The sequence below is a fragment of the Chanos chanos genome, chromosome 4 (genome assembly GCF_902362185.1).
Source record: "Chanos chanos chromosome 4, fChaCha1.1, whole genome shotgun sequence".
NCBI classification, from domain to species: domain Eukaryota; kingdom Metazoa; phylum Chordata; class Actinopteri; order Gonorynchiformes; family Chanidae; genus Chanos; species Chanos chanos.
In genome coordinates this window covers 3,771,624-3,799,188 of record NC_044498.1, presented here as the reverse complement: position 1 = coordinate 3,799,188, position 27,565 = coordinate 3,771,624, and the positions used below count along the sequence as shown (strand labels likewise).

The 27,565-nt window shown below is 41.1% G+C and overlaps 1 protein-coding gene across 1 annotated transcript in view; it reads right to left on the bottom strand.

Moving 5' to 3' along the window:
* Positions 1 to 19: 19 nt before the first annotated feature.
* LOC115809233 (dynein heavy chain 8, axonemal) overlaps positions 20 to 27,565 on the bottom strand; it is a 38,285-nt gene continuing 10,739 nt past the window's right edge. The window contains exons 22-92 of the mRNA XM_030770811.1: positions 27,384 to 27,487; positions 27,197 to 27,303; positions 26,969 to 27,044; positions 25,912 to 26,041; positions 24,841 to 25,013; positions 24,607 to 24,733; positions 24,108 to 24,343; positions 23,850 to 23,954; positions 22,882 to 22,995; positions 22,733 to 22,795; positions 21,685 to 21,785; positions 21,443 to 21,580; positions 20,815 to 21,055; positions 20,437 to 20,636; positions 20,198 to 20,351; positions 19,789 to 19,952; positions 19,553 to 19,655; positions 19,332 to 19,436; positions 19,077 to 19,238; positions 18,227 to 18,451; positions 17,921 to 18,093; positions 17,632 to 17,810; positions 17,334 to 17,521; positions 16,965 to 17,051; positions 16,770 to 16,877; positions 16,539 to 16,673; positions 16,146 to 16,307; positions 15,806 to 16,052; positions 15,443 to 15,684; positions 14,892 to 15,032; positions 14,489 to 14,720; positions 13,993 to 14,135; positions 13,746 to 13,880; positions 13,471 to 13,593; positions 13,103 to 13,316; positions 12,850 to 12,959; positions 12,574 to 12,737; positions 12,258 to 12,450; positions 11,976 to 12,098; positions 11,740 to 11,870; positions 11,374 to 11,527; positions 10,921 to 11,085; positions 10,570 to 10,805; positions 10,028 to 10,137; positions 9,632 to 9,735; positions 9,359 to 9,535; positions 9,105 to 9,272; positions 8,776 to 8,991; positions 8,533 to 8,670; positions 8,236 to 8,363; positions 7,872 to 8,043; positions 7,574 to 7,729; positions 7,084 to 7,239; positions 6,764 to 6,946; positions 6,528 to 6,633; positions 6,126 to 6,378; positions 5,850 to 6,040; positions 5,620 to 5,741; positions 5,368 to 5,486; positions 4,921 to 5,123; positions 4,008 to 4,081; positions 3,762 to 3,914; positions 3,496 to 3,651; positions 3,259 to 3,375; positions 3,069 to 3,170; positions 2,747 to 2,907; positions 2,399 to 2,555; positions 1,823 to 1,975; positions 1,446 to 1,635; positions 987 to 1,108; positions 20 to 308 (exon numbers count right to left, since the gene is read on the bottom strand). Coding sequence (XP_030626671.1) covers positions 21 to 308; positions 987 to 1,108; positions 1,446 to 1,635; positions 1,823 to 1,975; positions 2,399 to 2,555; positions 2,747 to 2,907; positions 3,069 to 3,170; positions 3,259 to 3,375; positions 3,496 to 3,651; positions 3,762 to 3,914; positions 4,008 to 4,081; positions 4,921 to 5,123; positions 5,368 to 5,486; positions 5,620 to 5,741; positions 5,850 to 6,040; positions 6,126 to 6,378; positions 6,528 to 6,633; positions 6,764 to 6,946; positions 7,084 to 7,239; positions 7,574 to 7,729; positions 7,872 to 8,043; positions 8,236 to 8,363; positions 8,533 to 8,670; positions 8,776 to 8,991; positions 9,105 to 9,272; positions 9,359 to 9,535; positions 9,632 to 9,735; positions 10,028 to 10,137; positions 10,570 to 10,805; positions 10,921 to 11,085; positions 11,374 to 11,527; positions 11,740 to 11,870; positions 11,976 to 12,098; positions 12,258 to 12,450; positions 12,574 to 12,737; positions 12,850 to 12,959; positions 13,103 to 13,316; positions 13,471 to 13,593; positions 13,746 to 13,880; positions 13,993 to 14,135; positions 14,489 to 14,720; positions 14,892 to 15,032; positions 15,443 to 15,684; positions 15,806 to 16,052; positions 16,146 to 16,307; positions 16,539 to 16,673; positions 16,770 to 16,877; positions 16,965 to 17,051; positions 17,334 to 17,521; positions 17,632 to 17,810; positions 17,921 to 18,093; positions 18,227 to 18,451; positions 19,077 to 19,238; positions 19,332 to 19,436; positions 19,553 to 19,655; positions 19,789 to 19,952; positions 20,198 to 20,351; positions 20,437 to 20,636; positions 20,815 to 21,055; positions 21,443 to 21,580; positions 21,685 to 21,785; positions 22,733 to 22,795; positions 22,882 to 22,995; positions 23,850 to 23,954; positions 24,108 to 24,343; positions 24,607 to 24,733; positions 24,841 to 25,013; positions 25,912 to 26,041; positions 26,969 to 27,044; positions 27,197 to 27,303; positions 27,384 to 27,487 — 10,988 coding nt within the window. The 3' untranslated portion in view covers position 20. The remainder of the gene's footprint in view (positions 309 to 986; positions 1,109 to 1,445; positions 1,636 to 1,822; positions 1,976 to 2,398; positions 2,556 to 2,746; positions 2,908 to 3,068; positions 3,171 to 3,258; positions 3,376 to 3,495; positions 3,652 to 3,761; positions 3,915 to 4,007; positions 4,082 to 4,920; positions 5,124 to 5,367; positions 5,487 to 5,619; positions 5,742 to 5,849; positions 6,041 to 6,125; positions 6,379 to 6,527; positions 6,634 to 6,763; positions 6,947 to 7,083; positions 7,240 to 7,573; positions 7,730 to 7,871; positions 8,044 to 8,235; positions 8,364 to 8,532; positions 8,671 to 8,775; positions 8,992 to 9,104; positions 9,273 to 9,358; positions 9,536 to 9,631; positions 9,736 to 10,027; positions 10,138 to 10,569; positions 10,806 to 10,920; positions 11,086 to 11,373; positions 11,528 to 11,739; positions 11,871 to 11,975; positions 12,099 to 12,257; positions 12,451 to 12,573; positions 12,738 to 12,849; positions 12,960 to 13,102; positions 13,317 to 13,470; positions 13,594 to 13,745; positions 13,881 to 13,992; positions 14,136 to 14,488; positions 14,721 to 14,891; positions 15,033 to 15,442; positions 15,685 to 15,805; positions 16,053 to 16,145; positions 16,308 to 16,538; positions 16,674 to 16,769; positions 16,878 to 16,964; positions 17,052 to 17,333; positions 17,522 to 17,631; positions 17,811 to 17,920; positions 18,094 to 18,226; positions 18,452 to 19,076; positions 19,239 to 19,331; positions 19,437 to 19,552; positions 19,656 to 19,788; positions 19,953 to 20,197; positions 20,352 to 20,436; positions 20,637 to 20,814; positions 21,056 to 21,442; positions 21,581 to 21,684; positions 21,786 to 22,732; positions 22,796 to 22,881; positions 22,996 to 23,849; positions 23,955 to 24,107; positions 24,344 to 24,606; positions 24,734 to 24,840; positions 25,014 to 25,911; positions 26,042 to 26,968; positions 27,045 to 27,196; positions 27,304 to 27,383; positions 27,488 to 27,565) is intronic.

Sequence of the window (27,565 nt, the reverse complement as noted above, 5' to 3'; positions counted from 1 at the left end):
GTCAGTTGGACTGTCTGTGTTCACTTGATATCGCAGAGGAGAGCGACTCCCCTCAGGATCCAGTGATCAGGAGGCTGTACTGTGCGTAGAACTATAGCCGTAATGTAGGTCAGATCTGTGCGCCGTGGTTTCTTGTAGATTGGGCAGATGTAGAGTTTGGGGTCTTTGGGAGCAGTGGAGTTGATGGCGAACATGTGCACCACTGGCAAAGGGGTGAAAAGCACTTTGGGGGTTGACTCAATGAGGCGACAGTTTCTCCGATCCCATCCAGCCCCGTCCAGGTACAACCCGTAAACATACACCCCTTCCTGCAGCACAACCGAAATGTGCACTAAAGTTAGTAGAATTTCATCTATACCGCAACACAAATTACAATGTGCTATGAAATGTTAAAAACAAGAATAAGACACATGTCTGGGGAAAACAACAGTCCAGGATTTAATAAAAGTCTTTATATTAAATGTACTGAATTTGTATTATTCCGGTAGTGTTTTTTTTTGGGGGGGGGGGGGGGGGGGGGCACACTGTCATAAAGTAGCTTTACAGGGGACTGGGCCTAAGACCCTCCCAGTGATCAGCCTAAGGTGACAGTGAATAGGAAAAATTCCCTTTGGCTGAAATAGGGAGATACCTCCAGAGGAACCAAATCAGAAGAGTCCAATCTCTAGATCATTCTCCATTCTATTCACCAGTATAATTACATTCAATAAATTAATAAATAGAGTGAAAATCTGAGCTATAACAGAAAAGTCCAGAGGGAATGAGAACCAACTCTGCAGTAATTGAGAACTGCAGAGTTGATTCTGTTTAGAGACTACATAGAGTGAGGCTAAAGAAAAATCTAGAAATAAATTCTGACGAGCGTGTCCCCTTAGCCCGTATATGTATCTCTGTACCTGTACATAGGACCAAGGGCTGCTGTATAATTGAGGGACAGTGTTTACTATTTCTACCATCCATACATAAGGAGCTGGAGAGTGTCATACCGCTGGTGCAGTGGTGATCTCCTCCTTGGACTGCTTCAGTACCTCATTATGCAGAGTGACTGTGTCTAGAGCCCAGCCTTTATTTGCCCTTGTCACTTCCTGCCTCATGGCTGTCAGGAAACCTACAACAGCACAAAGGCAAAGGCCAAAGCACCGTGACGGAGAGAAAGTTTCAAATAGTCTCAGCCTGAAACTGACATTCAAAGATAAATTACATCTTGAAAATTACAGCAAACGAATATCTTATCTACCTCTGTTGTAAGGGCTCTTTAAGGATTTAAGAGTACATTGCACATGTTTGACTCATTGGGGTTGTTTTTTTTTTTTTTTTTTTACATCAGTTGTTATTCCCTCTGTAATATCAATGTAAACAAATCAAACTGAAATTACAGGATAAAAAAAGACAAAATCAAGACTTAAAACCAACATCTTTTCACCCATCCTCCTTTAGACCATTACCCTGAGGATTAAAGAAGCCAGTCATCCAGAAAGCTTTTGGCCTCCCCTCAAACACCCAGCTGTGGAATTGGCTGTTCCTCTCTAGCAGCTCAGTGAACCAAAAGCCCAAAGTGGATGACTCCCAAGACAGTTTCTTCCACAGGTTTGGAACACGGGCATCAAACATGTTGTCAAGGGCATCCCTAAGATTCTGTCAGAGAAAAAGAGCAGCCCAGAGCAGTCAGTCATATCAGGCCAGACAGTTATGACCTACATAGGGCTTATTGGAAATAATCACTGAAGGAAGTCAACTGAATTAGGTATAGAGATTACTGACACAAAGAAACAGGAGAAAACATCCTCTAAGACTAAGATCAGCCTACAGAGAGACCTCTTACCTCACTCATAATAATGGTGCCTTCAATGGCAAGCTTTAGGTCACTCAGGCTGGTGCGCACTACCCCAATAATCCTCTGCATGCGGTCAATCTCTTGGCGCAGGAAAATGTTCATAGAGTTCAAGGCTCCCATCTTCATTAGTCTGGCTCTCACCTGATCACAGTAAAATGTAAAATATAAAATATTTCAGGATCAGTCACCTCAGTCAGTTTTGTTCCTGTCAGTGAATAGCCTATCAGAAATGATCAGGTACATCCATAGCATTTAAAGTAGCAGATTTCATTAAAACTGCAGAACAATAAGCTTAAACACATGAGGCTACTGCTCAAAACTGCACCTGGACACCAAAGATGGGACCACATTATTTCTAGGAACTCTATATTTTTTATATAACACACTGCCTGCATGCACTCTGTCTTTTATTCTAATAAAATATGAAAGGTGACTTATTGTTTATTTAATGTTTTAGATTGTCTTTGCTTTCACTAAAACTTGGATTTTGGCAACCAATATAACAGCATTTTTAAAAGAAGAGGACAGAGTCTAGTTTCACAGTAACGGGTCAGTAGTGCTCACCTCATGGGGCACATAGTTGGGGGGTAACTTTTCCAACATATCCTCAGCCAGTTTGTAGACTATAGACTCACGAGTCTCACCAGCTCCTCCACCACTTTCCTTTGGCTGGATGTTTGTTATGGTGTCCAGCACCTCAGCAGAGGTGTTGGTTTGATACCTTCAGAAAAAACACACAATAAGAATGGAACACATACAAGATGATCTGAGGTCATTGAATGTGTAGAGTGGAGTTATTACAGGTTTCTCAGCTGAAATAATCCCAAACTGCTGTCTTTTGGAGGTGATTCCCAATCAAAATGATGTATGAGTGCTGTTGGTAATTTTAAGTCAGCCTTGCTTGAATCTTACGTGATGTCAGCGTTGGGATGCAGACCAAAAACCTGCGGTGTGTCCACAGCTGGAAGTTTCTGTATATGCTCCATGTACTGCTCAACTGTTTTACATACTGGAATTTTATAACCAGTGTAGAAACCAAATTCTGGGTCAAAGATCTTGTCATTAAACCACACCTGTTGGAGGCAAAGATTTTAAAAATATCACTAAGTCAGTATGAGTTGATAAACCAAGGTTTGGGAAGAGGACTGACTGCATAAATGACAGATGAACACTCAGTAATCACAAATCACACATGCATGCTTCAGTGTCTATTCAAGTGAATCAGTATAAATACCCTCGCAAAACAATTGAGGAGTCGCTTATCATAGTCATCTGTAACTCTGCCTCCATACTGCACCTCTCCAAGCATATACCGCACAGTAACCCAGGACACCCCCTGTACAACATAAGAGTTAAATCAGTAGGAGAATATCTTAATGCAAAGCTCAAAGATGACTGAGACTGAGAGAGGTTTTCTAACGCACTCTTTTGGGACTGCATTCATCCAGATGGTTTTGAATAAACTGGACGCTTGCAGTGAAGTCAGCTGAGTTGAACTCGTAAGGAATGTTCCAACCCAAGGGTCCAAATTTGCGTCTCTCCTGCCAATTAAATCTTGGGAATTTAATGCTGTGGTTGAATTCAACTGTTATGTTATGTGTGATGAAAAGTAATTAAATGTTTGACTTTAAGACTCAAACTCAGGCCAGATGAAACGTTACCTGGACAACAGTGTGCAAAAAGGCCACATTACAAAGCATGGGTTTCCACATGGGCAAATTGGTGAATTCCAGTTGGTCTTGGGAGATTCCTGCAAAGGTGCGCTTCAAGCCAGCACGAACACCCTGTGGGGGGTCATTTGTGAACTTGATGGAGGACTATAGAATGGAAAAAACACACACACACACACACACTGCAGTCAGTAGAGAGCTATGTAGACAGATAGTTGAACAAGACTCAAAGGTGAGCAGAGGTGTTTGTGTGTGACCTGCAGCAGGGTGATGGAGAAGCGATCATGGGGTTCTGTGGTGATCCACACCCTGAAGGAGTCATGCATGGTCTCTACTGTGGTGACGGTCTCCAGCAGTTCATCCATGAACTCCAGCCCCAAATGGCAGTTCTGCAGCAGGACCCAGCCGCCCTGTGCCCATATGCCAGTATCACTTACACTTTACAATGTCTTTTCAAAAAGCTTAAAAAAGAAAATAAGGAGCTTTAAATAGCGTGGCTTCACCTGTGCGATGGACAGCTGTATCAGTCGTCTAGCGTGGACCTCTTGTCCCTGTCCCATGGATATGGCTCTACATTCTGATCAGAAGCAAACACCATTAATACTCACAAACAGGGGTGTAACAGTATGTGTATTCATCCTGAACCGTCATGGTATGCACGTGACGGTTTGGTGCATGCAGTTGTACGGACAATACGCGTTATGTGCAAAGCCTATGTGCAAAGATTGATGAATGTAATGTGGAACCAAATTTCAGAAGCGTGAGTCTCTCATTTCACTCTCTCATTGGTTTGTTCTCTTTTCTCTAAGATTTGGGATCTGACTGTGGTGCAAACAAATGACCGCATAAGTTTTCAAGGACTTTTTGTCCTTGTTTACCGGTACATTGTAGTAAGAAGTAGACTGCATTTCCTAATGAATAACAGATGGCAATGCTGGCTGTCAATAGCCTACGATTGGCTAAATACCGCTGTAGGCAGCCATGTGCAGCTGTGATGTCACATTCAGAATTCAGAATGGGCTGTAGATACGCTTGTTTTCTTCAGATCGTAGGAGGAGAATGCACGTTTTCATATTCTGACAATGTTTCCATAGCACATACATCTCTGTGAATTCAAAAGGGCAAGGAAAATCGTGATTTCCATTCTATGGTACCTGTAATGGACTACAGGCTGTACTAAGTATCTCAGGGGGGACTATACTACACTAGGTGGAACAAACTGTAACTGGCACTACTGTCTGTTCAAAATAAATAAAAGAAACCTAGCCTTACACTTTTTTTTTGGATTTTTTTCATGTTGTACCAACTCGTACTGAACCATGATGTCCAAACCGTGACTTCTGTGTACTGTTACACCCCTACTTACAAAATATACAATGAAATGTCTATAAATATTAATAACTGTGTTTGAAGCACCTAGCTTTAGCTTTTTGGCCAGAGCCTCAATCTGATTGGTTGGATCAGAGCCCATAGACAGGAAGCAGATGAGGGGAGTGCGGGTGTCGCTCTCCTCCCAGGTAGCCTCCAGGCTCAGGATGACTGGCTCTGCAAACTTCAGACCCATTGAGTCCCCGACATACTTCCTGGCCTGGGACAGGGTGCGGTCAGGACACCATGATCTGGGGAGGAGGGGCCAGTTTCATTTAATGTCAGTGCAACAGGCATGGCATCTTGTCCATGGCTGGCCACCTTACATCCAATTCAAAAGCATCTTATCAAAAAATTGAGTCTTTTCCCATACTGCTAAGAAACGCGATACACTAAGCTTGACCTGAGCTCACAATTAATTATGCTTAATAATTAAAAAAAAAAACATTTATTAAACAAGCAGATCAGAGGTGTGTTGACAGATTAAGCGCTGACCTAATGAGGAGGAGCTTGTGAAAGACACCCAGGGAATCATTATATCCATCAGGAATGATGCCTTCTTCTGGAGCATCCATGTCAAACCAAACCTTCCACTCTTTCTCATTAGAGGAAACCTGAGGGAGAGGCATTGATATACAGCACAACATACAGCATGGTTGCCAAGACTCCTGGAGATTTTGGTAGCTAGTAATAGTGAATAGCAGTATAAATAACTCAGTTTGAAAATATGTTAAAATGAATCTGAACCTTCTTCAAGATAGAAGAGAATTCTGGCAATTTGCTCAGTTCGACCAGATTGAGCCATGTCATATCCAGAATCCAGCGAAAAGGTTTTGGTTGGCACGCCTTCAGATCCAGAGCAGCACCACCTGGGTAACACACACACACACACACACACACACATATAGATCAATGAATTGAACTATGAATGAAAAAACATCTCAAAATCCCTTTGTAATCTTAGTGTTTACTGATACCTTTAATGAGTGTTTGGAACTCATTGTGCTTGACCCTGCCTTTCTGGAGATCAATTTTAAGGGCCAGTAACAGAGTGAAGATGAACTTATGGTTCTCATAAAGCCCTCTGACTGTGTATCGGAACACTGCATAGGTTAAGTAGTCGATAATGTTTTCAATGCGCTTTTGTGTCAAAGGAGATTTTTCTGACCTGAAAAGAAATCAAGACGCATTGCTGTATGAAGAGGAAGTAAGTGGAGAAAACGTGGAACATTATGACACAAGGCTAATGATACCTTGCCATGGAGAGATCGAAGATCTTTAGGAACTGGGCCAGTGAGGTCTGGTACATAACATTGACCATGCTCATCTCAGTGATGAGGAAGTAGAGGATGCTGCCGCGGGTGGCAGCTGGACGATACTCCTCCTGAGCTGTGTTGATCATCACCTCCGTTTCTGCAGCCACATGCAGCTTCTGACTGACCTCTGCCGCCGTCTGTTTAGTTACACTCAGGATCCCAATCATGGACTCGTCATCCACCAGTGAGCCTACAGACGCACAGGGACTTTTCTAAAGCCATTTTTATGCACTGAGAAGTACATGTCAGAACTGCAGTGACATGGAGACCTGTAGTCAAAAAACCTTGACTGTTATGTGTCACTAGATCTATAAAAATATTCCAGTGATTTTTACATACCTTTTGTGGTGCTGAGCTTGTACAATAAATTGTCCTCCAGCTCCTTCATCTTCCTTTTGTTGGCTGTAACATCCTCCATGAGCTTCAGTCTCTCTGCCTCCAGTTCCTGTTATAACATTACAAATTAAACATCCATTCAAAACATACAATGCTCTTTAATTTGCTCTCAGGTGGGTCTTCGGTGAACTCAGGTGAACTTACATGCCTATGTATCTTGCATAACTTTGCTGACTTACGTATTTCTCTGTGAGGATGACTCTGCCTAGTAACTGGTTCTCCAGACCTTTCATGGTCACAGTGAAGTCGATGATGGAGGTCTTAGCACTGACCTCTGGGGTGTACGCTGGATTTGGCAGTTTTGTGGTGATGTAAAGTCGGAAGCCTTCCATGATATCTACCTCTTTATCTCCAACTTTGACCTGCAGAAAGGCACAGTCCCTCATTTCCTCCATATCACAAGCTTGACTATCAGACACTCAGAAAAAAGGAAAGGGACAAAATATAGCTGCCAGAACTACTTGTACAAAAGTTTCTCAGCATGGAGAGTTTCAGACACCTTGTAAGACGAGCCTGACTTCATGAAGTTCTTTTCCAGAACATTGTCCAGAGCAGGATCCAGCTCCTCATAGACATCCTCTATGAGCAGTGGTCGACCCAGGGACAGACTGTCCTCCAAATGATTGCGGAAGAATTTGTGATTAAGAGATGTCACCTGAATCATAAGAGGTTAAGGGGTGAGGCAAAAAGCCAAAAAGCCATGGTCTTCAGTTAAACTAAAAAAAAAAGCATAATTTTCATATTGACTCTGAACCTAGACACAGATACCTACAAAAATTAGGAAAATAAAAATAAAAAGCCTGACAAAATCAGGGGCACATTTTACCAAGAGAGTTACGTTGTAATGGCAGCTGATTAAGGCCAACCTTTCTTGTGACACCCTGTATTTCCTTTATGTTTTTGGACATATGTCTGTACTGTAAAACAATATAAAAAAGAAACTCAGTACAACTGGAAAAAAAGGCTATTTCAAATATTCATTTTGAAACCTGTAGCTCATTAGCTTTCTCTTTCTGTTTGATCCAGCTCTTGCCCTGGGTCTGGGGATCGATGAGGAGCGGAAAGCGAGCAGCCTTAGTGACTATGATGCCATTCTGCACGGATAAATCATCCCCAGGAAGCCCTTGCAGGTTCCACTCACTTATCTGACAAACGACACAACCAATGTTTTTTGGGTTTCTTACCAGGATAATCTTCACACAGAAATCCACTTGTTGACCTTTGTTGATGATATTTCTAATGCAGTGTTTTGAAAGTGAAATGCATCTTAAAAATGCTTGCTCATACTGTGGGTGGGTCAACCAGCATAGAGATGAGGTTCAGGTTCGCTGTATAGGGAATTTTATTTTTGCAGAGCTCTTTCTCCCAGATGTCCTTCAGCAGCATGTCACGGAAATTCTGGTTAAACGGCCCACAGTAAGACAGGAAGCCTGTGAGCTGCAGCACATCTCCAACGAGCCTGTACAAAGAACAAAGAGCTGATTACTTATGACTATGACAATAATAATGCAAGAACGGTTTCCACGACTACGATCACACAAAATTCTCGGTAACAGAGTGCCAAGTCGCTACACTACACAGACTACACTTCTTCATTTACTTTGTTTCTTCGTTTAGTTTGTTTCTGCAGTGGTTATACAGAGATACATGCCTGTTAATCTGTGCTTTGAATTCTTTGCTTTGCTCAGTCCAGCGAACATTCTCTCCACTCAGCCCATCAATCAGAGCAGAGGCTGCCTGCATTTTATTTCTGCACATTTCTGCATCATCCAGCAAATCCTAAGAAGCATCAAACAACAAATTAATCAACCTATAAAACCAGGCAGTGAAGATTATATTTCTCTTTCTCCCTCTCTTTCTGTATAAACACAGACACACACACATATACACTCTCTCACTATATGTTCAATCATTCATCCATCCATCTATCCATCCAAGTCCAACCGACCTGCTTCTCCTTCATGGCAGCATCAAACTTGGCCTGCACTTTATCTAGCTCAGACTGCTTTTCATCCAGCTGAGCCTGAGCTTGGGCCAGCTCCTCATTGGCAATTGTTAGTCTGCCCTCTTGAACAAGCAGGTTAGCCTATTCATAAAAGCAAAAGAAAAACACTGTTAAGAGAACTTGTTTGCTGCAACAAAGAGCGTGATGGGGAGGTAAGCGAGCCTTACCTGTTGTCAGTGATTTTACCTTGAGCGGCAGGACCTCCTTATTGATACCAAAGAAAACGGCCATAGCTTGTGTCCAAGACAGCAGGCCAGCCACGTTTCCGCAAACCTTCTTGGCATTGTCCAAAGTGTAGTCCTCCATTTCAAAGTATGGCTGAAGCAGCTCTACCACCTCCTCAGTGATAGTGTCTTTGGGAAATTGCTGGAGTGAGGTCATGAATCCACTTGCGCTCATGAGCTGAGGTAAAGGCAATCAGAGGCAATTAAAGCACCATCCAGACCTTAACCACACTGAAGACCCTGCTATCTCTCATATACTGAATGATTTTCCCAAGCAAATGGGAGTTCTACCTTTAAGGCCTCTCCCCAGGATGGCTTGTGGCAAGGCCTCTCTGGATCCATAGTGATCTGGTCCAGCCTCTTCTGAAACAGCAGTAGGCAGCAATCCATAATCCTCATTATGAGGTGAGGAGGTTTGGCCAGTTTCCTTACCGTTGCTATATCTGCAGGCTTGATGGTCTGAAGGAGAGGATGCAGAAAAACCTTTGAAAAACTTGTAATTCTGAAGAAAGACAGCTGCACAGACCATTTCCGCTCCATCTTACATTCAAAGCTGACTCAGCTTCCTCAAGGGCAGGTTTAGCCGCTTCTAGTTTGACCTCGGCAAAAGCTTTTTCTTTTTCTATCCCTTCCACAATCTTGAGAGCTTTGTCCTTCACAACCTGGACCTCATTTTTGACAACGGAGGCAGCTTCAGCACTAACAGTCACCTCTGCCAGCACCTGTCGGGTCACAGATCCATTAAGATCCATAGTGTCTTGTCTGTCTGTGAGAGAGGAGATGTGGATATCCTCCTCCTGACTGTGAAAGCGTTATACCTTATCAGCTTTGATTGAAGCCACTGCAAGCTCCTTCTCCTTCACAACCAGGTCTTTGGATAGCTGGGCCACAGATTCACTAGCCTCCTTGAGTTTGGAAAGACCTGTAGAAAGTAAATGACGCAACAGGAATAACACTATGAACAACTCTACGGGGACTAATACTCAATCAAAATTCCAGGGTTGATCAGCAAACACTGGTCTTCTCAAAAGAAGTTATGTTTGTCTGTATTTTCAATACTGTGAGTTAACTTTTGCTGTTTTTTTTCTTACATGTTCTCTCAGCATCTGAATTTCTCATGTGCACAATGTGCTGATCATGCAGTATGTAACAGTTAAGGATTTTTATGAGAACCACAAGGAGTGCTGGTAAGCTACATAGTACAATCTCCATACCAACATTCATGCGCTCAGCTAGAGTATTGATGTAGGTATACTTTTCAGTGTACAAGCTCTTGTATCCATTTATGAAGGACAAGTAAGACTTAGGAGTAACATGTGTTCTTCTCCGGAATCTGGAATTACACAGAGAATGTGGAAAAGTTCAAACAACTGATTCCCATTAAAAGCTGACAGATAAAACTCTTCAACAAAACAGAGAATCATTGCAGCCCATGTTAGAAATAGTTGTGGTTAGGCTTAGTTAATATTAAAAAAGAGTATTTTACTTACTTCCGTGGAAGTGGAAGTCATCAAGATTACTGTCTCTTTACAACTTAATAAATGTAAGTCTATTAAATGGATGTCTGTTATAGACATTCACAGTTCACAATATGTGAATGACTGCTTGCAAGACATGTCATGAGTCATCAGGTCATCATGAACAAAATGCGGGATATTCCAAAGCCATTCCCTAACTTTGCATTGCTGGAATTTGCTGAGCATTGGCAAACTCAGAGAGCCTGTGCGGAGGCCTTAATATATTCCAATCACACCACCTCCTATACCTTTCAAAGTAGCTCTCACAGGTAAAGGACACTTTATCATGGTACACCGCCATGGTCTGGACAACAGCAGCCTTCACACTGGCAGAGCAGACCATGTGGAATTCAGAGAGGAAGTACTGAGCCACAGCTCGCAGGGCTTCATTCGGCCAAGGAGTGAACCAGTCCATAGTGCAGCCTGAAATCAGCCCGGGGAACTTCAGAGAGCGTGTGCGGAATTTCTCACCCACCTACAGTAGCAACAACAACAACAACAAAAATCGTAAATTACATATTTTAAATCTGTATGACTGAGACATTTGTTACTGTTTGCATATGATGAGGTAGAGACAGTGTCTGACTCACTGGGGAAAAACACAGGACCACATGTAGGTTCTTTTTGGCACGGGAGATAAAGTACTCATACAGGTTGTCAAAGGTTGGTGGCTGTCGGGGCATCTCCTTTTTCATCACAGGGATGAGATTCTGAGTGATCTCGTCCAACTCATCCCGAGCAAACAGATTAGACACCTTCACAGAAGAGCAGCATTATGCATTGCTCAGTCATAATTATATCATAACTCATTAGCAAAACAGTAGAATTTTGGTTGAAGCTGTAGTAACCAAACTCAGTCAACGGGAAACAGTTATCCCATGTTCAGATATGGTTAAAAAACAGTTCTTCCCTAATAACTGCACAGAGGTTACCTAATGAAACTGTGTAAAAACTAACCATGTAAAATACACCAACACTAAGGACCTAGTGCACTGTGCTTGAACAAGCAAAAGACAGAATATGGACAAAGAATTCAAGGCCACCTCTCCTGAAGACAGCACATTGTTGAGATACTCTAAAAAGGCCTCATCCTTTATCTCGTTATCTGTGAAGATGAATGTAATGCCTTTCCCATCAGCTCCAGCAGTTCTGAATAGTAGCTTCAGATCATCCATCAAATTTGACACGTTGTAGGTCCTGCAATGTTAAAACAGACGACTCAGCACATTAAGGCCTTTCCTGTTGTCTTTGGGTCACCACTATACTTAAAACCTTAATAAATGCATATATTTCTCCACTATTAATGAATTACATTAATGAATGTCAAATTCTCTCAGTTGTCTATTTGTATTAAAAGAGGTCACATGGTTACAATAACATGTTTCTGTCTAGAGTGGGAGTGAAATGACCTGGTAAGTGTGATTTGGAAAATACTGTATCCTGCTATGAAGGAAGCAAGGCGGGTGAGGCTCTGTTTTCCTGATCCCCCCACTCCTACAAGAAGAGCACTCCCGCCGTCCGTCCGAATGATCCGGGAAATCTGTACAGGAACCAGAGAAAGAGTTGATTCTCTCTTATTCAGGCAATAGACTGACAGATAAACTAATTGTGAAAGTCAGAAAAACGATAGGAGGATGACAAAAACCTTAATAAGGTGAGTCATGGCATCAGTGAAAAAGACCAGGTCCAAATGGGAGCCTCGGACTGTCTCATTGTGCTGGCTTTGATAGAACTGAAGTTTCTCTGACAGGAACTCGAAACTCGGGATCTAACAAAAGAATGGATACAATTATTCTCGTTGCGCGTCTGGGCATTATTTAAGAGAGAACAATCACAGCCATAGGCAAATTAATGTGGTTATGTGAAACTTTTTTTATATGTTATTTTGCACACACTGAATAATGGACAGATGAGAGACAGTTTGTACCAGTTCATAAATTTTAGGCGCATCAAAACAGGCATCGTCAGCTTCCTCTCCTGTGGGCTCTGGTGCTTCTCGTAAGAAATCCACGAAGTAGGGATCAGAATGTATCTGTGATGCCACACGAGGGTCCACATTCTCCTGGATCACTTGAACAATTGCCTTCTCAAACCATGCCTTGTCCTCAAAACACACAAACCTGGGACACAGCATCAAAGCAACGGGGTCATGCATTACTACTTCTTTATATTTCTTTCACAATAGAATCTTGTTGCTACGTTATAACTCGGGCCTCAGCTGTGCCAACAGATTCATATTGTACCTGTCTGCTATGACCCTGGTACATTCAGACTTAAACAGGGCCAGTAGCATTGGGACATCTTCACATTCCTCTGATTTGACAGTCAGCATACCCTGCCAAATCCTTGACAGGTCTCTCAAGTTGAAGAAGTAATGGAATTTCGATGGGGTAGGCAACATTTTGATCTGAGGCACAAGTCCAAAGAAGAAGTCTGAACTTCAAACACATCATAGAACAACAATGACAGAAAAAAAACTATAGAGAGTGTGTGCAAGGTTGACTGAGTAGACAAATTACTTTCGTCCGCTGCCAAAGGACCCTAGCAGCAGAAACAAGAACATTCACCATTTCAGAGATCTCTGGCTTGAAGTTTCTGCATTCATGAAAATATCCACATCCCATGATTCCTATGAATTACAGGAACACATAGATATCGAAATCAGCCACACTAGCAAAAAACAAAACCAGATTTCACATACTACCATGCTACATCTTGACATCTCTGAACACTGGTATTAAAGAATAAACTCATGAAAGGGAAGACTAATACCAAAGATCATGTCTATAGAGGAATTAGAAGGGAGTGTGCAGTTGAACACAGTAAACTGTCTCTTCAGTCTTTGAGGAATATCGTTCCTGCCACCCCCGGGGTGAATCATGGCAGCCAGCATCTGAACATCCACTATGCCGGTGAAATCTCCAGGCTTGTCCAAACTGTACATGCCAGACATCTCCATCATCTGTCGCACGATCTCATTTGTGATCTATATGTGAGGGTCAAAGAGTCAGTCTGCAGCAAACACAATCCAATAGTGTTCAAGTTAGCGCTGAGAAAGTCTTTCATAGTGACGCAATTTCACCAGCAATAAAGGGTTTTTAAAGAAGCGAGACTTTAATGTTTCCATGATGTCATTATACCTGATCTCCCCACTCATTGACAACAGGCATATTGATGTCATCAATAAATACGGTCATTCTGCGTCCTCCAGGTGGACCGTAAGTGCTGCCCATTCTTTTCTCAATGTAGCTCTCCACTGTGCGCTGTTATCCAATGGGGATCCGTTAAGCTCAACAAAACTTATTTAATACAGTATTTACATTCCTGAAGTTCAAAACACTTTATAATCTCAGAATGTCAGCATTGTCACTGATGTATCATTACAGAGTAGGCTATATGGCAGTGAGTTTCTCACCTGAAACATCATTGGTTCAGTAGCAGATGAAAAGTTCATTGACTTGAATAGATCTGTCTCAGGGTCATATTTTTTTGCGTATCCCTTTACCATCACTGTCTTGGCAGTTCCTTGTTCACCAATAAGCAAAACAGCCTGTAATAAAATAGAAAAGCATGTAATTTTTGCATCACAAGACAGAATTAATCTTAATCTTTAATCAGATGGAACTCAGAAACTAAAACTGATTTACAGTACTCTTTACAACCTTGTGTTGTTTTGCAATTGTCTCCATGAGAAAGCTGGTTCTAGTGTTATCCACATTGGGCACGAGGATAGAGGAGTAGTCTGGCACACAGTCTGTTGGGTAAACATACTCCACCACATATTTACGCCAATGCTCCCAGTCACCTAATTCACAAATAACACAACTTAAAGTTCCAGGGACAACTCTGCCGGACTATTACTGAAAATAAAGATGAAATGAAAATGAGAATAACAAAGAACATAAAACTAATATCAAACTGAATCTGTCCCTCAAAAATGATATAATACCTAAAGTATGTACACTTGGTGCTCTTTTACTACTTTCTGCATTCATATTGGATTCTGTGTGATGGTCTGGTGGTGATTCCCGCACGGTGAAAATAAATTGTTTAGCATATGTAGCAGGCTTAAACTCCTTAAACCTTAAACTAACAACCTTAAATTCCTCAGCAAAACAGTGAGAGAGAGATGCTGACATGAGATGCCAATGGACTTACCTTTCTGACTGACCCTGTACTCAAAAATGGTCTCTCCAGGCTGGGTGGATGGCAAGGCCAGGTTGCTATTATGGCCCCGTATGAATGTCTCCAGTTTATCCCTGCAGTCCAGCTCCAGCAGGGCTCCCAAGCTCCACATCAGACAGAAGACGAAGAGTCGCTCCAGCTGCATGTTGTTCACTAGCCCTCCGGCCTCTTTAGTGGGAATCAGCCCCTCCAGCAGGTTCACTGACTGCACAGACATTTAAGAACACATAGGCTTTCCATTAAACATAAACTACACAGTGTGAATATAAAAAAGCACCTTCAAACATACGATATGAGGAATACCTACAAGTTTATACTCAGGGTCTGTTTATAGCAAGGTCATAAAAAGTACTGAATGTACTCCAAAGACTTATACCTGCATAATGTAGTTACACTCCAGCAATTCCATTTTAGGTTTAAGGTTTTGCTTCATATAGGTGTATGCGTCTTCAAATATCTTATCATATAAATTCATTAAACCTTCAGCCTCCTGAGGACTGCGTTTGTTGGCCCATCCCTGAAACCACATGAGACGTCTGTGCATAAAATGCATGAAAGCATAACAACATCCTAGATATTACTAGATTTATCTTGAGGCTACCAAATTAGCACACAGATCAAAAGCTTTTTATAATGAATCAAAATAACAGTCTAATAAGTTGATAAAACCATTTGGGATTACTGCGAAAATAAATCTCAAGCTAAAAAGGCCATAATTAGTGTCTTTTGATACTTCCCTCCATGTTTTCTTAGTGGGCCTGAGAGTTTAAACAGTGAGATTAATAAAGTCAACAGTTTTTCCAAGTTGGCTGACTGCAAAGTCGGTCATCATAATTATATCTATTTAATGATTTGAAATGTCAATGGTTGACCAATTTTTCACTGAAAATCAATAATTATGATGAGGGAAGGAGCGAAAATGTGTACCTCCAGAATGGGCCTCCAGCTGAGAGCAGAGGAGCTCATAAAGACCATGCCCACTCTGGAAACTGTAGCAGGAGATGCATTGTCCATGTTGTGTACTTCAAACACCAGCTTACAACAAGGAGACATGGTGATCCGATCCCCATTAGCAAGGGTCAGAGTTTTATTGTCATCCAATACTGAGTTTAGGTTCTCAATCCAAATGGCATCTACTGGCCCATCGAGTACGATCCATATGTTCTCACCTAAAAAACAGCACAAAGGACAGTGATTACAGTCACATAACAATGTCAAAATGGATACGCTACAGTGATTTTCAGAGGCGTTTCTTCAGCCTCTTCTTCAAAATGTTTAATTGCAGGCTACCTTTCTTGGCTTTCAGAGTTTTCCTCCAGAGTGTAGAGAAAATGCCATCGGTCCAGTCGTTAGTGGCAGCATCCAGACGGCCAAACATCTGAGGCGCCGTGATGGCTTTGGGGTTCATGCGCATCTCTCTGTGAGGGGCTCCACAGTCAGTCAAAGCACGCATGAGGATGTTTATAACCATGGTCTTTCCTGCCCCACTGGGACCCAGCGTCATCAGGCCATGACGCACACAAGATGCCTCATACAACTGTCAAACCAACATCAAAATCAATGTAACATCAGAAAGGGTCCTACATACATGTGCTGAGAGGAAAAACTGTGAAAAGTAAGATTATGACACCTGGACGAGTTTGAGATTCCAAGGAGGGTGGTTCACAATGCCAGCTTTCTCCACCTGAGTGGCCACAGCAGCCTGCAGCTCAGCATATGTGCTGCCATCCAGCTGGATCCCAGGGAACAGGTCACTGATCAGACTGAGAAAAAGCGGCTCATCTTCGTCCACCTGTAAGATTTAAAAGCTTGTATTGATTGTAATGTTGCTGTATTGCGCTTTTCCCCAAGAGGGAGCAAAAGCATCGCAATAACAATGGGGTACCTAAAAATAATAAAAAAAAAAGATTAACAGCACGGTGAAAAATCAAGCTGCAGTGCCACATCATGAAGCACATTACATATATTCAACAGCAATACACTGATACAGACAAACACAAACAGTTTCTGTGAAGTTTCACACCAGTTTGGAGAGATTCATATCCCGCAGGACTCTCATCACAATGCTTGATTCAGTGTCTGACGGTCGAGCCCGTTTCTGAGCCCCCAGAGTCCTCAGCACTGACAGGATGTTCCTCAGACCAAAGTCATAGTGAACCTGGTTGGCAGAGTCAAGAAAGCCTTTTAGAGTGGCTCTGCAACTACCGACATGTATGAATTACAAACACGGAGGGAGTTGTTGAAAAAAAATCACCTGTTTGGTCAGTTGCTCCTCACAAAGTTTGTAGAGGACAAAGAACTTCTGAGCCAAGATGACATTCTCAATGAAGCCACAGCTGGCCAGTTTCACTCTCATGATAATCTGGATGGTGTGGATACATGCAGAGTAGAGGTTGGATCAAGTTCATGTGAGAGGTTACATTAGGTAACAGTTTGAACAGACTCTCACCTGTCTGTCAGGAACCATCATGGACACAGTCCTGAACTGAACCTTCAGGTTCTCTGGGAGCTCCTGACGGCCAGCATAGCCAGGGTTCTACAAGATGACACAAAACATCACATACTAGAACTGCACAGACCTTTAAAACAGAGCTTTTCAGCTGAACCCCTTCAACCTAAATCATTTTCCTCAAGCACCCCTTTGAAATTTTAACAGTCAAACTTAATTTGACATTGATGTTTCCATAGCAGTCTCAAAGACCCCCTAAGGCACAGCCACAACGCCCTGGTTCAAAAGCCTTGCTCTAAAGAGTGCATGTTAACTTTAATTGCTTCATTTTGACATTCACAAACCAAAAGTTTCCTGCTGTCCTCTTACCATAGTGATGAAAAGTCCAAATTCTGGGTTCAGATCCACACAGTCTCCATCAGTGAAAATGAACTGGTGTTTGCGCTCTTTGCGTGCAGTTAAGACAATGTAGATCTGCTGTGCAGCTACTGATAGCACAGGCAGGTCAATTCTGTTAAACTCATCGAAGCAGCCCCATGACCCAGACTGAGCAAGTCCTGCCCCAAATTGAAAAAAATGCAAAAATTAACCACATTGAAAAAAAAACACATCTACATCCACTAGTTATCAATTAAAAACATATTGGGGTAGACACTTTGTTACATACCTTTGTAAATTCTACCAAGTCCTCTGAAGTCCATCTGGTCAGAGCAGTTGAAGACCACCACATACTTGCCTAAGCAACGGCCCATATCTTTGGTGGTTTCAGTTTTTCCAGTCCCAGCTGGTCCTGCTGGGGCTGCACCCATACTCATACCTAATGCTTGAGCGAGAGTGATGTAGCACCTACAAAAGTCCAAAAACCATACCAAATACAGTTTACAACTAATCCTCACGTACATATTTAGCGTGACAGAGCAATTGCAGGTGCCGACAAAAAATAGTTATACTCTTGCCTGTCAGTTAGGGGAGTGATAACCAAACGGTCTGTGCAGCCCAAAAACTCATTCTGGTATATGAAGTCTACATCAGTAATAGAAACAATGACCTGATCCAAATCCTCCTTGTAGTAAAATCTGCTCTGTTTCAGCCATTCAAAGTCATTGACTGATCTGACATGCATTCTCACCTGAAACAAGAGAACAAGACCTTCAACAAGGGGATATCTCCATCAGTTTAAAGTAAAATTACTGGGGCAGAATATTTGTTGATGTTCATTGCGCTATGATTGAGCGTTCAGCTGAAAAAGTTAAGATACTCACCAAGTCATCAAAAATATCTCTTTGATGCACATGGATTGTGACCAGAGTCTCAAACTTCACACGGTCAAACTTGGTTAGGTCATGTGTTGTTTGTGAAATGAGGGTGTTAAGGATATCCAGGAACTTTTGATTAGTCAAGGTCATGATTTTTCTGTCATCTCTGGCACTATGCAAAGCATCCTCTGCATCTCGAGTCCACAGCATCTGAATACCTAACAAGCCCACCTGAGAGAAGACTAAGACTTAGGCACAAGTCATTAATTATTCATACATAAGACTTACGGCAGCGTCTGTCAAATTCCAGGCTGACAAGGAAACTGCCTGGTCCCCAGCCCCTTCACTGAACGTCTTGCTTTGAAAATAGTTACGATAGTAACTGCTGGTTCGCAGAGCCCTGCAGCCGTGCCAATCAAATTATGCTCAGTGCTTCTGTCACTCGCAAGGTGAAAATAGTAACATTTTATTCAAGATTCTAGTGTGTTAAGTGTTCCAACCCACAACAACTTGCTTCATATTTTAGAATCTAGAATAATGTTACTATTCTGACCTAGCAAGTGACAGAAGCACTGAGCATAATTTGACAGGCACAGCAACAGGGCTCTGCAGACCAGCAGTTTCCTCATCGCGGACCAGCGCATCATAGTTTGAGAAGAGTTGACTTTGGGTTACTTAAACACAGTCTCTCCCACTTATGCTGCATAGATGTGCTCATGTTTGTAATAATGTAATTACTTGTCCTATTTGTTTTCACGTAGGAAATGTTATGAATAAAAAGAGGTCCATTCACAGTTTTATTTGTGCTATACTTCTTCATTAACACAGTGAGAGCGACTCCCTGATCTCTACCCACCTGAGCCTGGAACTGGGTGAGGAAGGTGAGGAGTTGAAATCCAGGGTCATTAATCTGCAAGTCAGCTGCTTTGATGACTGAGTGCAGAGAGGCCTGCTGCTGCACAAGTAACTCACCGAGCCACTGCTCCACAGGGCCGCGCGCCATCACGGGGTTATCCAGCTGACAGACACATGCACACATTGACACACAAATTTAAGCAAACTACAAATAAACAAAGTCAAATTCATTTAGACTCAGTTAGGCTCCACATACTGGGACTTTCTCCCCCTCTTGAGAAATAACGGCCAGAATCCTGTCATAATCTTTGGCATGGAACTCGACTTCATTAACATTGTCAAACACTCCCAGGAGATGAGACTACGAGGAGGAAACACAGAAGTATAAGTGCCAGAGCATAATTAAATTAAAAATAAAAAAGAACGCAGCATAAAATGACTGGTTAAAATGAATTGTCCAGCATTGCCTTCAATGACCTGGATTGTGTGAGAGTCACTGGCCTGTCCGAGGATTTCAAGGAGTGCAGGATCCGACACAAAGAAAAATCTTGGAAACTGTAGCCTCTTTTTCTCAAGGTAGCTATGAAAACACAAGCAAAGACCAATCGAGGCAAACAAATTTTCATCAAAACAGGACATCTGGCATCATTTCTTCTCTTCTAAGCGTAATGTGTTAAATTCAATGGTTATGATAAAAAAAAAAGAGATTTTACCCTGTAAGAGACTTCTGACAGAGCTCCAGCTGTTCCTGTAAATGAGGTAGTAATTGGCCCATGGTCTCATCTCCAACACAGCAATGCACAACACTGGGATTATCATGAGCACGCTGCATGATTTTGATCCAGGATTTGTCAATGTTCTGGAAACGTTTTGCTTCCTAAATAGAGCAGAGAAAACAAAAACATGAAATCTTGAAACATGCTATCCAAGGCCAATATATAGCACTGGCCACAGAGGAAGCATGACCTGTCATAACATCAGCACCTTTCTTTGTAATGTTTTGATCGAAGAGGATGGTCTTCAGTTCAAATTTTACTCACTGGCTTCAGTTTTAAACGTGCTGTGGATGCAGCCACTCGACACTCATAAATGTGAGGTGAAGGAGGGGAAACACTGTAATACCTGTGGCAACTGTTTAGCAATGTCTCCTCCAACAAACACAGCCTCCAAATACACCCAAAGGTTTTGAACAATGAGCCACTGCTCTATGATGTCCGATGAGGTTGACAGTTTGAACACCCAGCTCTGGATATCTTTCTTGAACGGAGCATTGTATCTGGGTAGACAAATGCATGCAAGTGATCTGAAGTTTGTATGGTCCATTTTTATTGATGAATAAATATTTCAGCTAATTGTTTTACCGATTGCTGAGAAGTGATCCAAGAAGCATAAGACTATCCTCCATAGTAGTGACAATCTCCGATGTCTCTGCCCCTTTCAGCAACAACTCTCCTCGGTTTTTAAAGGTCATAAAACTCAGAGTCTGACTGGACCAGACATCCACCACTTGAGCCAACTTGGCTTCAATGTCTTTCTCCTTCACTGCTGAAATGCAGATATCCTGTGAGAGGCACAGAGAGCCAATGAGACATAGACTTCAGAGCACTCATTCAGAAAAGTGAAAATGAATCCCATACAACACTTTTTATTAGTTAATGAGAAAAATAATGACAAAAAAGCTCAATCATACAAAAAGGACAATTCATTTGTGCTTGTGTTTCAAGTACAGCTATGCTGACCTCTATGTCTTCCTTGTATTTTAGCAGTGGTGCCTCCATGATGTTTTGAAGGGTGAAAGTATCAGAGTCAATGTCAAATTTGTGCCCTGTAAGGTCTGTGAGACGATCCCAGTGCCTTGTCTTCATGGCTTTGTTAGCCATCATCTCCAAAAGAGGGCAAGACTCACTGAAGTCATCGATTTTCTTCTTCAGATCGAGGAAGGCTTGCCAGTCCTTCAGCGCTTTCGGCAGCTTTCTACACCTGAGCATGAAGTACAGATATATTCGGCTCAAATGGCATCAATGTATCATTTCTTCTGTATTATTATGATCAGATTCAATTTGTTCACACAAAGCCTTGTATTAACCCTGTTTTTGATGGAAAAGTGAGACACATGTATAAAATAAATGCATTCTGCTTGATGGGGCTCCTTTAGATTGGTCCTAAGTTACTCTCTAATATGTTAATATGTTATATGTTATTGCAAATACAGCATAGGTTTTTCCCCACAAAAAATCCCCCCAAAACAAGAAAACAAACAAACAAAAAAGTATCTTTAAATATTTCATCTTGTAAGGGTATATTGAAACGTTCTGCAAAAAATACAACATTTTTCCCACTGTTTGAGGACAAAGGTTAATAGATTACCTGTTCTGAAAATCTAATAGTTCGGCATTGATCTTTTCAATGTCAACCTCTGTCCAGAGAATGTCATAATATCCACTGATGTTGTTCATCACTGCATCATAGAGACCATACAGCTTCTGTAGAAGCCCAAGCTCTTTACTAACAGGACAAAACATTAAAAAAAAAAAGAGAGAAAAATGCATGATCATCCAGATTCAAAGTGTATTTGTACTAATACCATGTTTATAGAATTAACTAATTACCGTGTTTTCTGCAGAACATCATAATCTGTGACTGGCAGGCCAAAAAGCTGCTCTCCTGAAGAATATGTGATGTATTTCCTCCAGAGGTCATCAAATGAGGCCTAAGCTCATTCAGAAACAATAACAGCTGTTACAACAAACAGTGAACACATGCCATGCATTTACACTGAGTGGCTACTTTATTAGGTACAGCTGTTTGTTAATAGCCTCAATAGCCCTCTCCTCCAACGAATAAATCATGTGGCTGAAACACTAAATATAAAGCATGCAGACATGGTTCAGTTATTCAGCGAAAGATCAGAATGGGCAAGACACATAATCTAAGTAACTTTGATTATGGTATGATTTCTAGTCCGAGACATGGTCATTCCAGCATCTCAGAAACAGTTACCCTCCTGGGACTTTCAGTCTCTGTAGTTTACAGAGAATGGTGCAACAAACAAAAAACATCCAATGAGAACCAGTTCCATGGACAAAAACATATTGTTGGAGAAGGAGGACAGAGGAGAATGGCCAGACTTGTTCCAAGTTAACAGAGAGGCAGCAAATATTCAAATAACTGCTGTTTACAACAGTGGTTTGCAGAAGGGAACCCCTGCACACACACTACATCAAACCTTGACTACTGACTGGACTACTGACTGCGAAAACATTGCCTTGAAGATGGTAGGGTCAGAATTTGGCATAAACAGCATGAACCCATGGATTCATCCTTGTGTCAACAGCTGGTGGTGGCATAATGGTGTGGTGAATGTTTTCTTGGTAACGTAATACCAACTGAGCATCAGTTGAATGCCAAAATGTACTAGTATCACTGCTGACCACATTCAATCCTTTATGGACCACAGCCTACTGTTATTTAAAGTGGATATTTCCAGAAGGATAATGCACCATGTCACAGAGCACAATTCATCTCAAGCTGGCTCCATAAACAGCAAACACGATAATTGATTAGGTTTAGCCCAGCTACACAGGCCCCAGACCTCAATCCAATAGAGAACCTCAAGGATGAGGTAGAATAAAAATGTGACAAACAGAATTGTTATACCTGAAATATCTGAACCCGGGTGCTTGCCTCTTGGGGTGGAATGCCCTGCACATTTGGGCCTTCCTGTTGTTATCAAGAGAGTTATCATCAGTAATTCAGCTGAGGAGACTAAATAATGTGTAAAATCTCACCTTTTAAACTTAACTTACCTTTTCATACTGTTCACCGAAGGTCAAAACATCATGCTGAAAAGTGGTGACTGATTCCAAAAGGTTTTCTTTGAACTTTGGTTGCAAACGGACTAATTCATCCTGAACTGATCTCTGTATGTAAATGTATAATGTTCAGTTGGTTCATACATACCATAACACACAAATAAACTCATGAAATGAATCTGTGTGTATGGGTGTGTGCGTGTGTATTTAATTAACCACAAAAGAACAGCTAACCACAATTTCAAACATACATCCTAGGGAGGGTTTCTGTTAGCCAGTAATTACCAGTTCTTGCCTGGTAAAATCGATAAAAAAAGGAAAAATTAAAAATTTGCTGGTCAAAATGTCCGGTAATACAAAACGCAGCTATAACAATACTATACTATACTATACTATACTATACTATACTATACTATACTATACTATACTATATAATACTATAACTATATCCCTAAACGGGATTTTTGTGTTTTGACAGCAAAACAGCCTATTAACAGCATTGCAAGCTGCAAAGACACATTGGACATGTTCAATTTCAAGTTGTCAGCAGAGGACTTCCATATGTTAACAGGTTACAGATATTTTGTAATAGCCAACATTTTAGCGGCTAATGTTGAGGTTTTGCTAAATCATTACTGTTCAGTTTGCTTAATTGTTACTGTTCATTAAATAGTCAAACTCATTTGAGGTTGTTGTCATTCTTTTGTCAGCCTAGGTGTACATTACACTGTATTTGCGTTTGTAAAAGACTGTTATTGAAACATGACTGGCAAGTTTCAAATTTGTCTGATAAAATTTGTCGGACCAGCAAGAAAAAATCCTAATAGAAACCCTGGTCCTGGGTCAAACAGGGAGACCCTTCCAAAGTGGTCTTCATTTAAAAACGCAGAGCAGCAGGCTGTGTTACCATTCGAGGGTTATTTTACATGTAGGCTTCAGTACTGGAAAGTCATAGAACTTACTGCTTTAGACAACAGTTTGATGAAGGAATATCTCAAAGTGTCTGCACACTCAGCTTCCTCTTTGGTCACCTCCACCTCAAACCTATTAAGAATCCCATAGGCTTCCTTTCAGAAAATGAGACGGAAAAAGATATCACTGGATAGGTTAAAAAACCCAAAAGGCTCACACACAATCATGCAGCCTCTACAGTGCTGTAGCATCCTTAACAGTGTGCCACAACAAAATTTAGTATTTTGAGTGTGAGCAACTTTTCTTACCTCAATTGGTCCCAGGGTCATATCTATCTTTATCTCAGAGTTTCGGATTGTGGAGAGTGCTTCCATGACGAATCGAACATCCTCCAGGTCAGTGATGGGTCGAGAGAGCTTTTTCAGGTGCTCAGTGACAAAAGTCATGATATCCATCATTTTTTTCTTGTACTCCTCATTTAAATACTTACAGACCAGTTTTTTCCACGCCTTGGCCTCCACAGTCAAAGACATTTTCAGAGGAACTACAAAAAATTTTAAAACAAATCATTCAGTTAAATATAATTCCTGATGAAATGATTAAAACAGTGCTTAATTAGAAGTGAGACATTTCATCCATGTATCCTACACATTTCATGAAAAATGTTTGACACACATGACATGAACATACACAGTATCTAAACTATGTATCTGAACTATGAACTATAAAGTATACCTTTATGTCTCTTATACTGTGATTTTCACCTTCTCAAAAAAAAAAACCACTGCTTTGGATTCTGATCCCTACCTGTTGACAACTCAATGGACCCTAAAATGATGGTGGGTTTAATGTCATCAATCTCTTGTTCAAATGCCACGTATCGCAAAATCTCAGACTTAATCTGCATTAGATGGGGGTTGCTATCCATGAATTCCTAATAAACAGAGATGTCAGTCATCAAACATGGCAAAGTGACACATCTTCTGAGTTATGGTGAGTACTGGTCTGACACTACTGTGAGCAGAGTTATCAGTCACATACCTTGACCGTTACGTCACGATTATCTGCCCACAGCAGCTTGAAAGAGTTGAACTCCTTAAGGGCATCGCTTGCCTGTTTTCTCAGGGAATTGACTGCAGAGGTTAGGACCATCACTATCTTACCGATATCTTTGTGCTCAGCAACACTGTGGTAGAAGTTTTTCCGCTTCGAGGCTGTAGTGATGCAAGAAAAATACACTCAAACAATATCAAACAGTCCCAGTATGTCTGGTATACAGTACTGCGCACAAGTCTTAGACCAGCCAAAAAAAATGAGTGGAAGACTGTAGATTGAACACCGTAAATAACTGGGAACCTCAGACAGGACATGAAAAAGACTAAATAGCAGCCAAAGTCAAAAGAAGATTTATGGCAAATCCTGCAAGATTACACAGCAGCTTATCAAAGCTTATTGCTTCAGTTTTGAATTTTAGGGAGGCCACACAAAATACTGACTTGTTTGAAAACACAATACATTTTTGCTAGGTTTTACTACATTAACATTTATTTGTTCATTGTAGTAATATATAATGATTTAAAAGCAAATAAGCACTTTATGTCATGACTCTGGGGAGTGTCGTTCCTTTTCTGGCCATGTGGGGTCCTCAATCTTCTGTTTTGTACCACATGTCTCACATGTTTAGTTCCCACCTGTGTCTTGTTTTGTCTGTTTGTTTAAGCCTCTAGTGTCAAAATCCAGTCCTGGAGCACCAAGGTCCTGCCAGTTTTTGTTTTCACCTCTAAGTTGCCTGTTAATTTTCACTTTGAAAACAGGTGTGCACACTCTTCAGCCAATCAGAGATTGTGTTTAGTTGGTCGACAAGAAAAACAGCGTGACCGTGGCCCTCCAGGACTGGATTTTGACACCCTTGGTTTAAGCCTTCTGTTTTCCTTAGTCCTTTGCTCAGTCTTGAGTTGTCATCCGTGTGCAATTCTTTGACCAAGCCTTATTCTTTGACCAAGAATTTTACATGTTACTGTAAGATACCTTGATGTTTAATATTCTCCATCTGTAGTTTGTATGCACAAAGAAAGGATCTGTAAATCATTAAAAAAAATCACTGGTTCTCACCAGTCACTTGGATGTCATTATCACAGTGACAGTCCTGTCCCCATCGAGCCACACCACGACTAACCTCCAGCACCAGTTGAACCAGGCGATTAATGGCCAACTGAATGTCATCCAAGCTGGGCAACATTACCTGAGACAAGAACAGGGCAAGAGGAAACAAAACTGCTGGCTTATTATCTGAGAGCGGAATCTGAGCTCACACGGACACACTTCTACTGTTTAGAGGACAACACACATAACTAGTGTTTTTCTCTATTCAAAGAGGCTTGTAACATTCTTCACTGTGTTATTACTGTCTAACTCTTTGGATCAAACTAACAAAATCTAATGTTTTCATGACATACCACTAAACAGTAAATGTTTTTAAGAATAGAATGATTTATGAACCACAAAATAACAAAAGTATGACCATTTTCGGTAGAAAAGCAATCAGCTTAAAACTCTTGGCATCCAATTTACTACAGAAACTAAGGGTAACATTTTAAGCTTTATTTTTTGCTATTAAAACAAAAAAACAAATGCTTTCAATGTTTTAACCCTTTTATTGAGTTATGCTGGGAAATATTTCCAAAGTAGCAGTGCATATCATTACAGAGATGCAGCAGTAGGCTGTCTCGTTAAATTGCAGTATAATACTGTTTGCAACATTCATAAACACTTAGTTAGTATTTTGAAGTCATACACATAGGCTATGCATTACGTGAGCAAAACCTTCTGGTAAAAAGAAGCAGAGAGGCAAGATCAACTGGAGTGCAAAAGTCACTGCAGAGGCCAGTGAACTGTAAAGAGAATCTATGGCAGATTATTTCTGTTTTCTTCTCCCTTTTATTTAATGGATATGACAATTACAGCCTCCTATAGCTTATTCTGAAAGGAAACATGACTGTTAACTGATTAAATTCAGCTGGAATTAACATAATAATTTTAAAAAGTTAATAAAAATTAATGTGATTTTTTCAATCATTTGACACACCTTATAAAAAGGTAGAAAATATAATACATGAAATATATACTAGAAAACATAACTGAAATTTCTGAAAAATTCAGATAAATTTACCACATTGGGTATGGTCAAATGGGCCTCTGTCGTTATAAAAGTGACATGCTCATCTGATTTGGAGGCCCCCGGTACACTAAAACGACTTTTTCTTGAAGACAAGCTGTAAATGCAGAGTAAAAGTAAACTAGGTCACCCTTTAAGTAATTAATAATGGCCTAACTCCATAAACCCAGATGAAAAATTATTTTCACAGGTTAAAAATCCTGTAGGCACTTTCTCACTTACTTGGACACAAAGATTCTCCTTTTGAGAGTGTCTAGAGACAACCGTGTTGCTTTAACCAGAGCATCTAGAAGTTTTGTGTTGAAAAAGGCATACACCTCTATGCATTCCTAAAAAGTAAAAGGTAGGATAATTTCATGATATTACACATCATGTTTTGTTGCCTGTCTTTTCATTCCACTGCTTTCACCTTTTCAAACTCGTCCTCTTTCTCTGCATCATTTGACTCTGCGTGCAGTCCATCATCATCGTTTGATGTATGGACATCTTCAGTGAAAAGAACACGCCTGGCACCTGAAATAAGGGGGGAAAATACAGGTCTCTGTTCATTTGATTCTTTTGATTTCTTTACTATTCTAAAACACCAGGTGA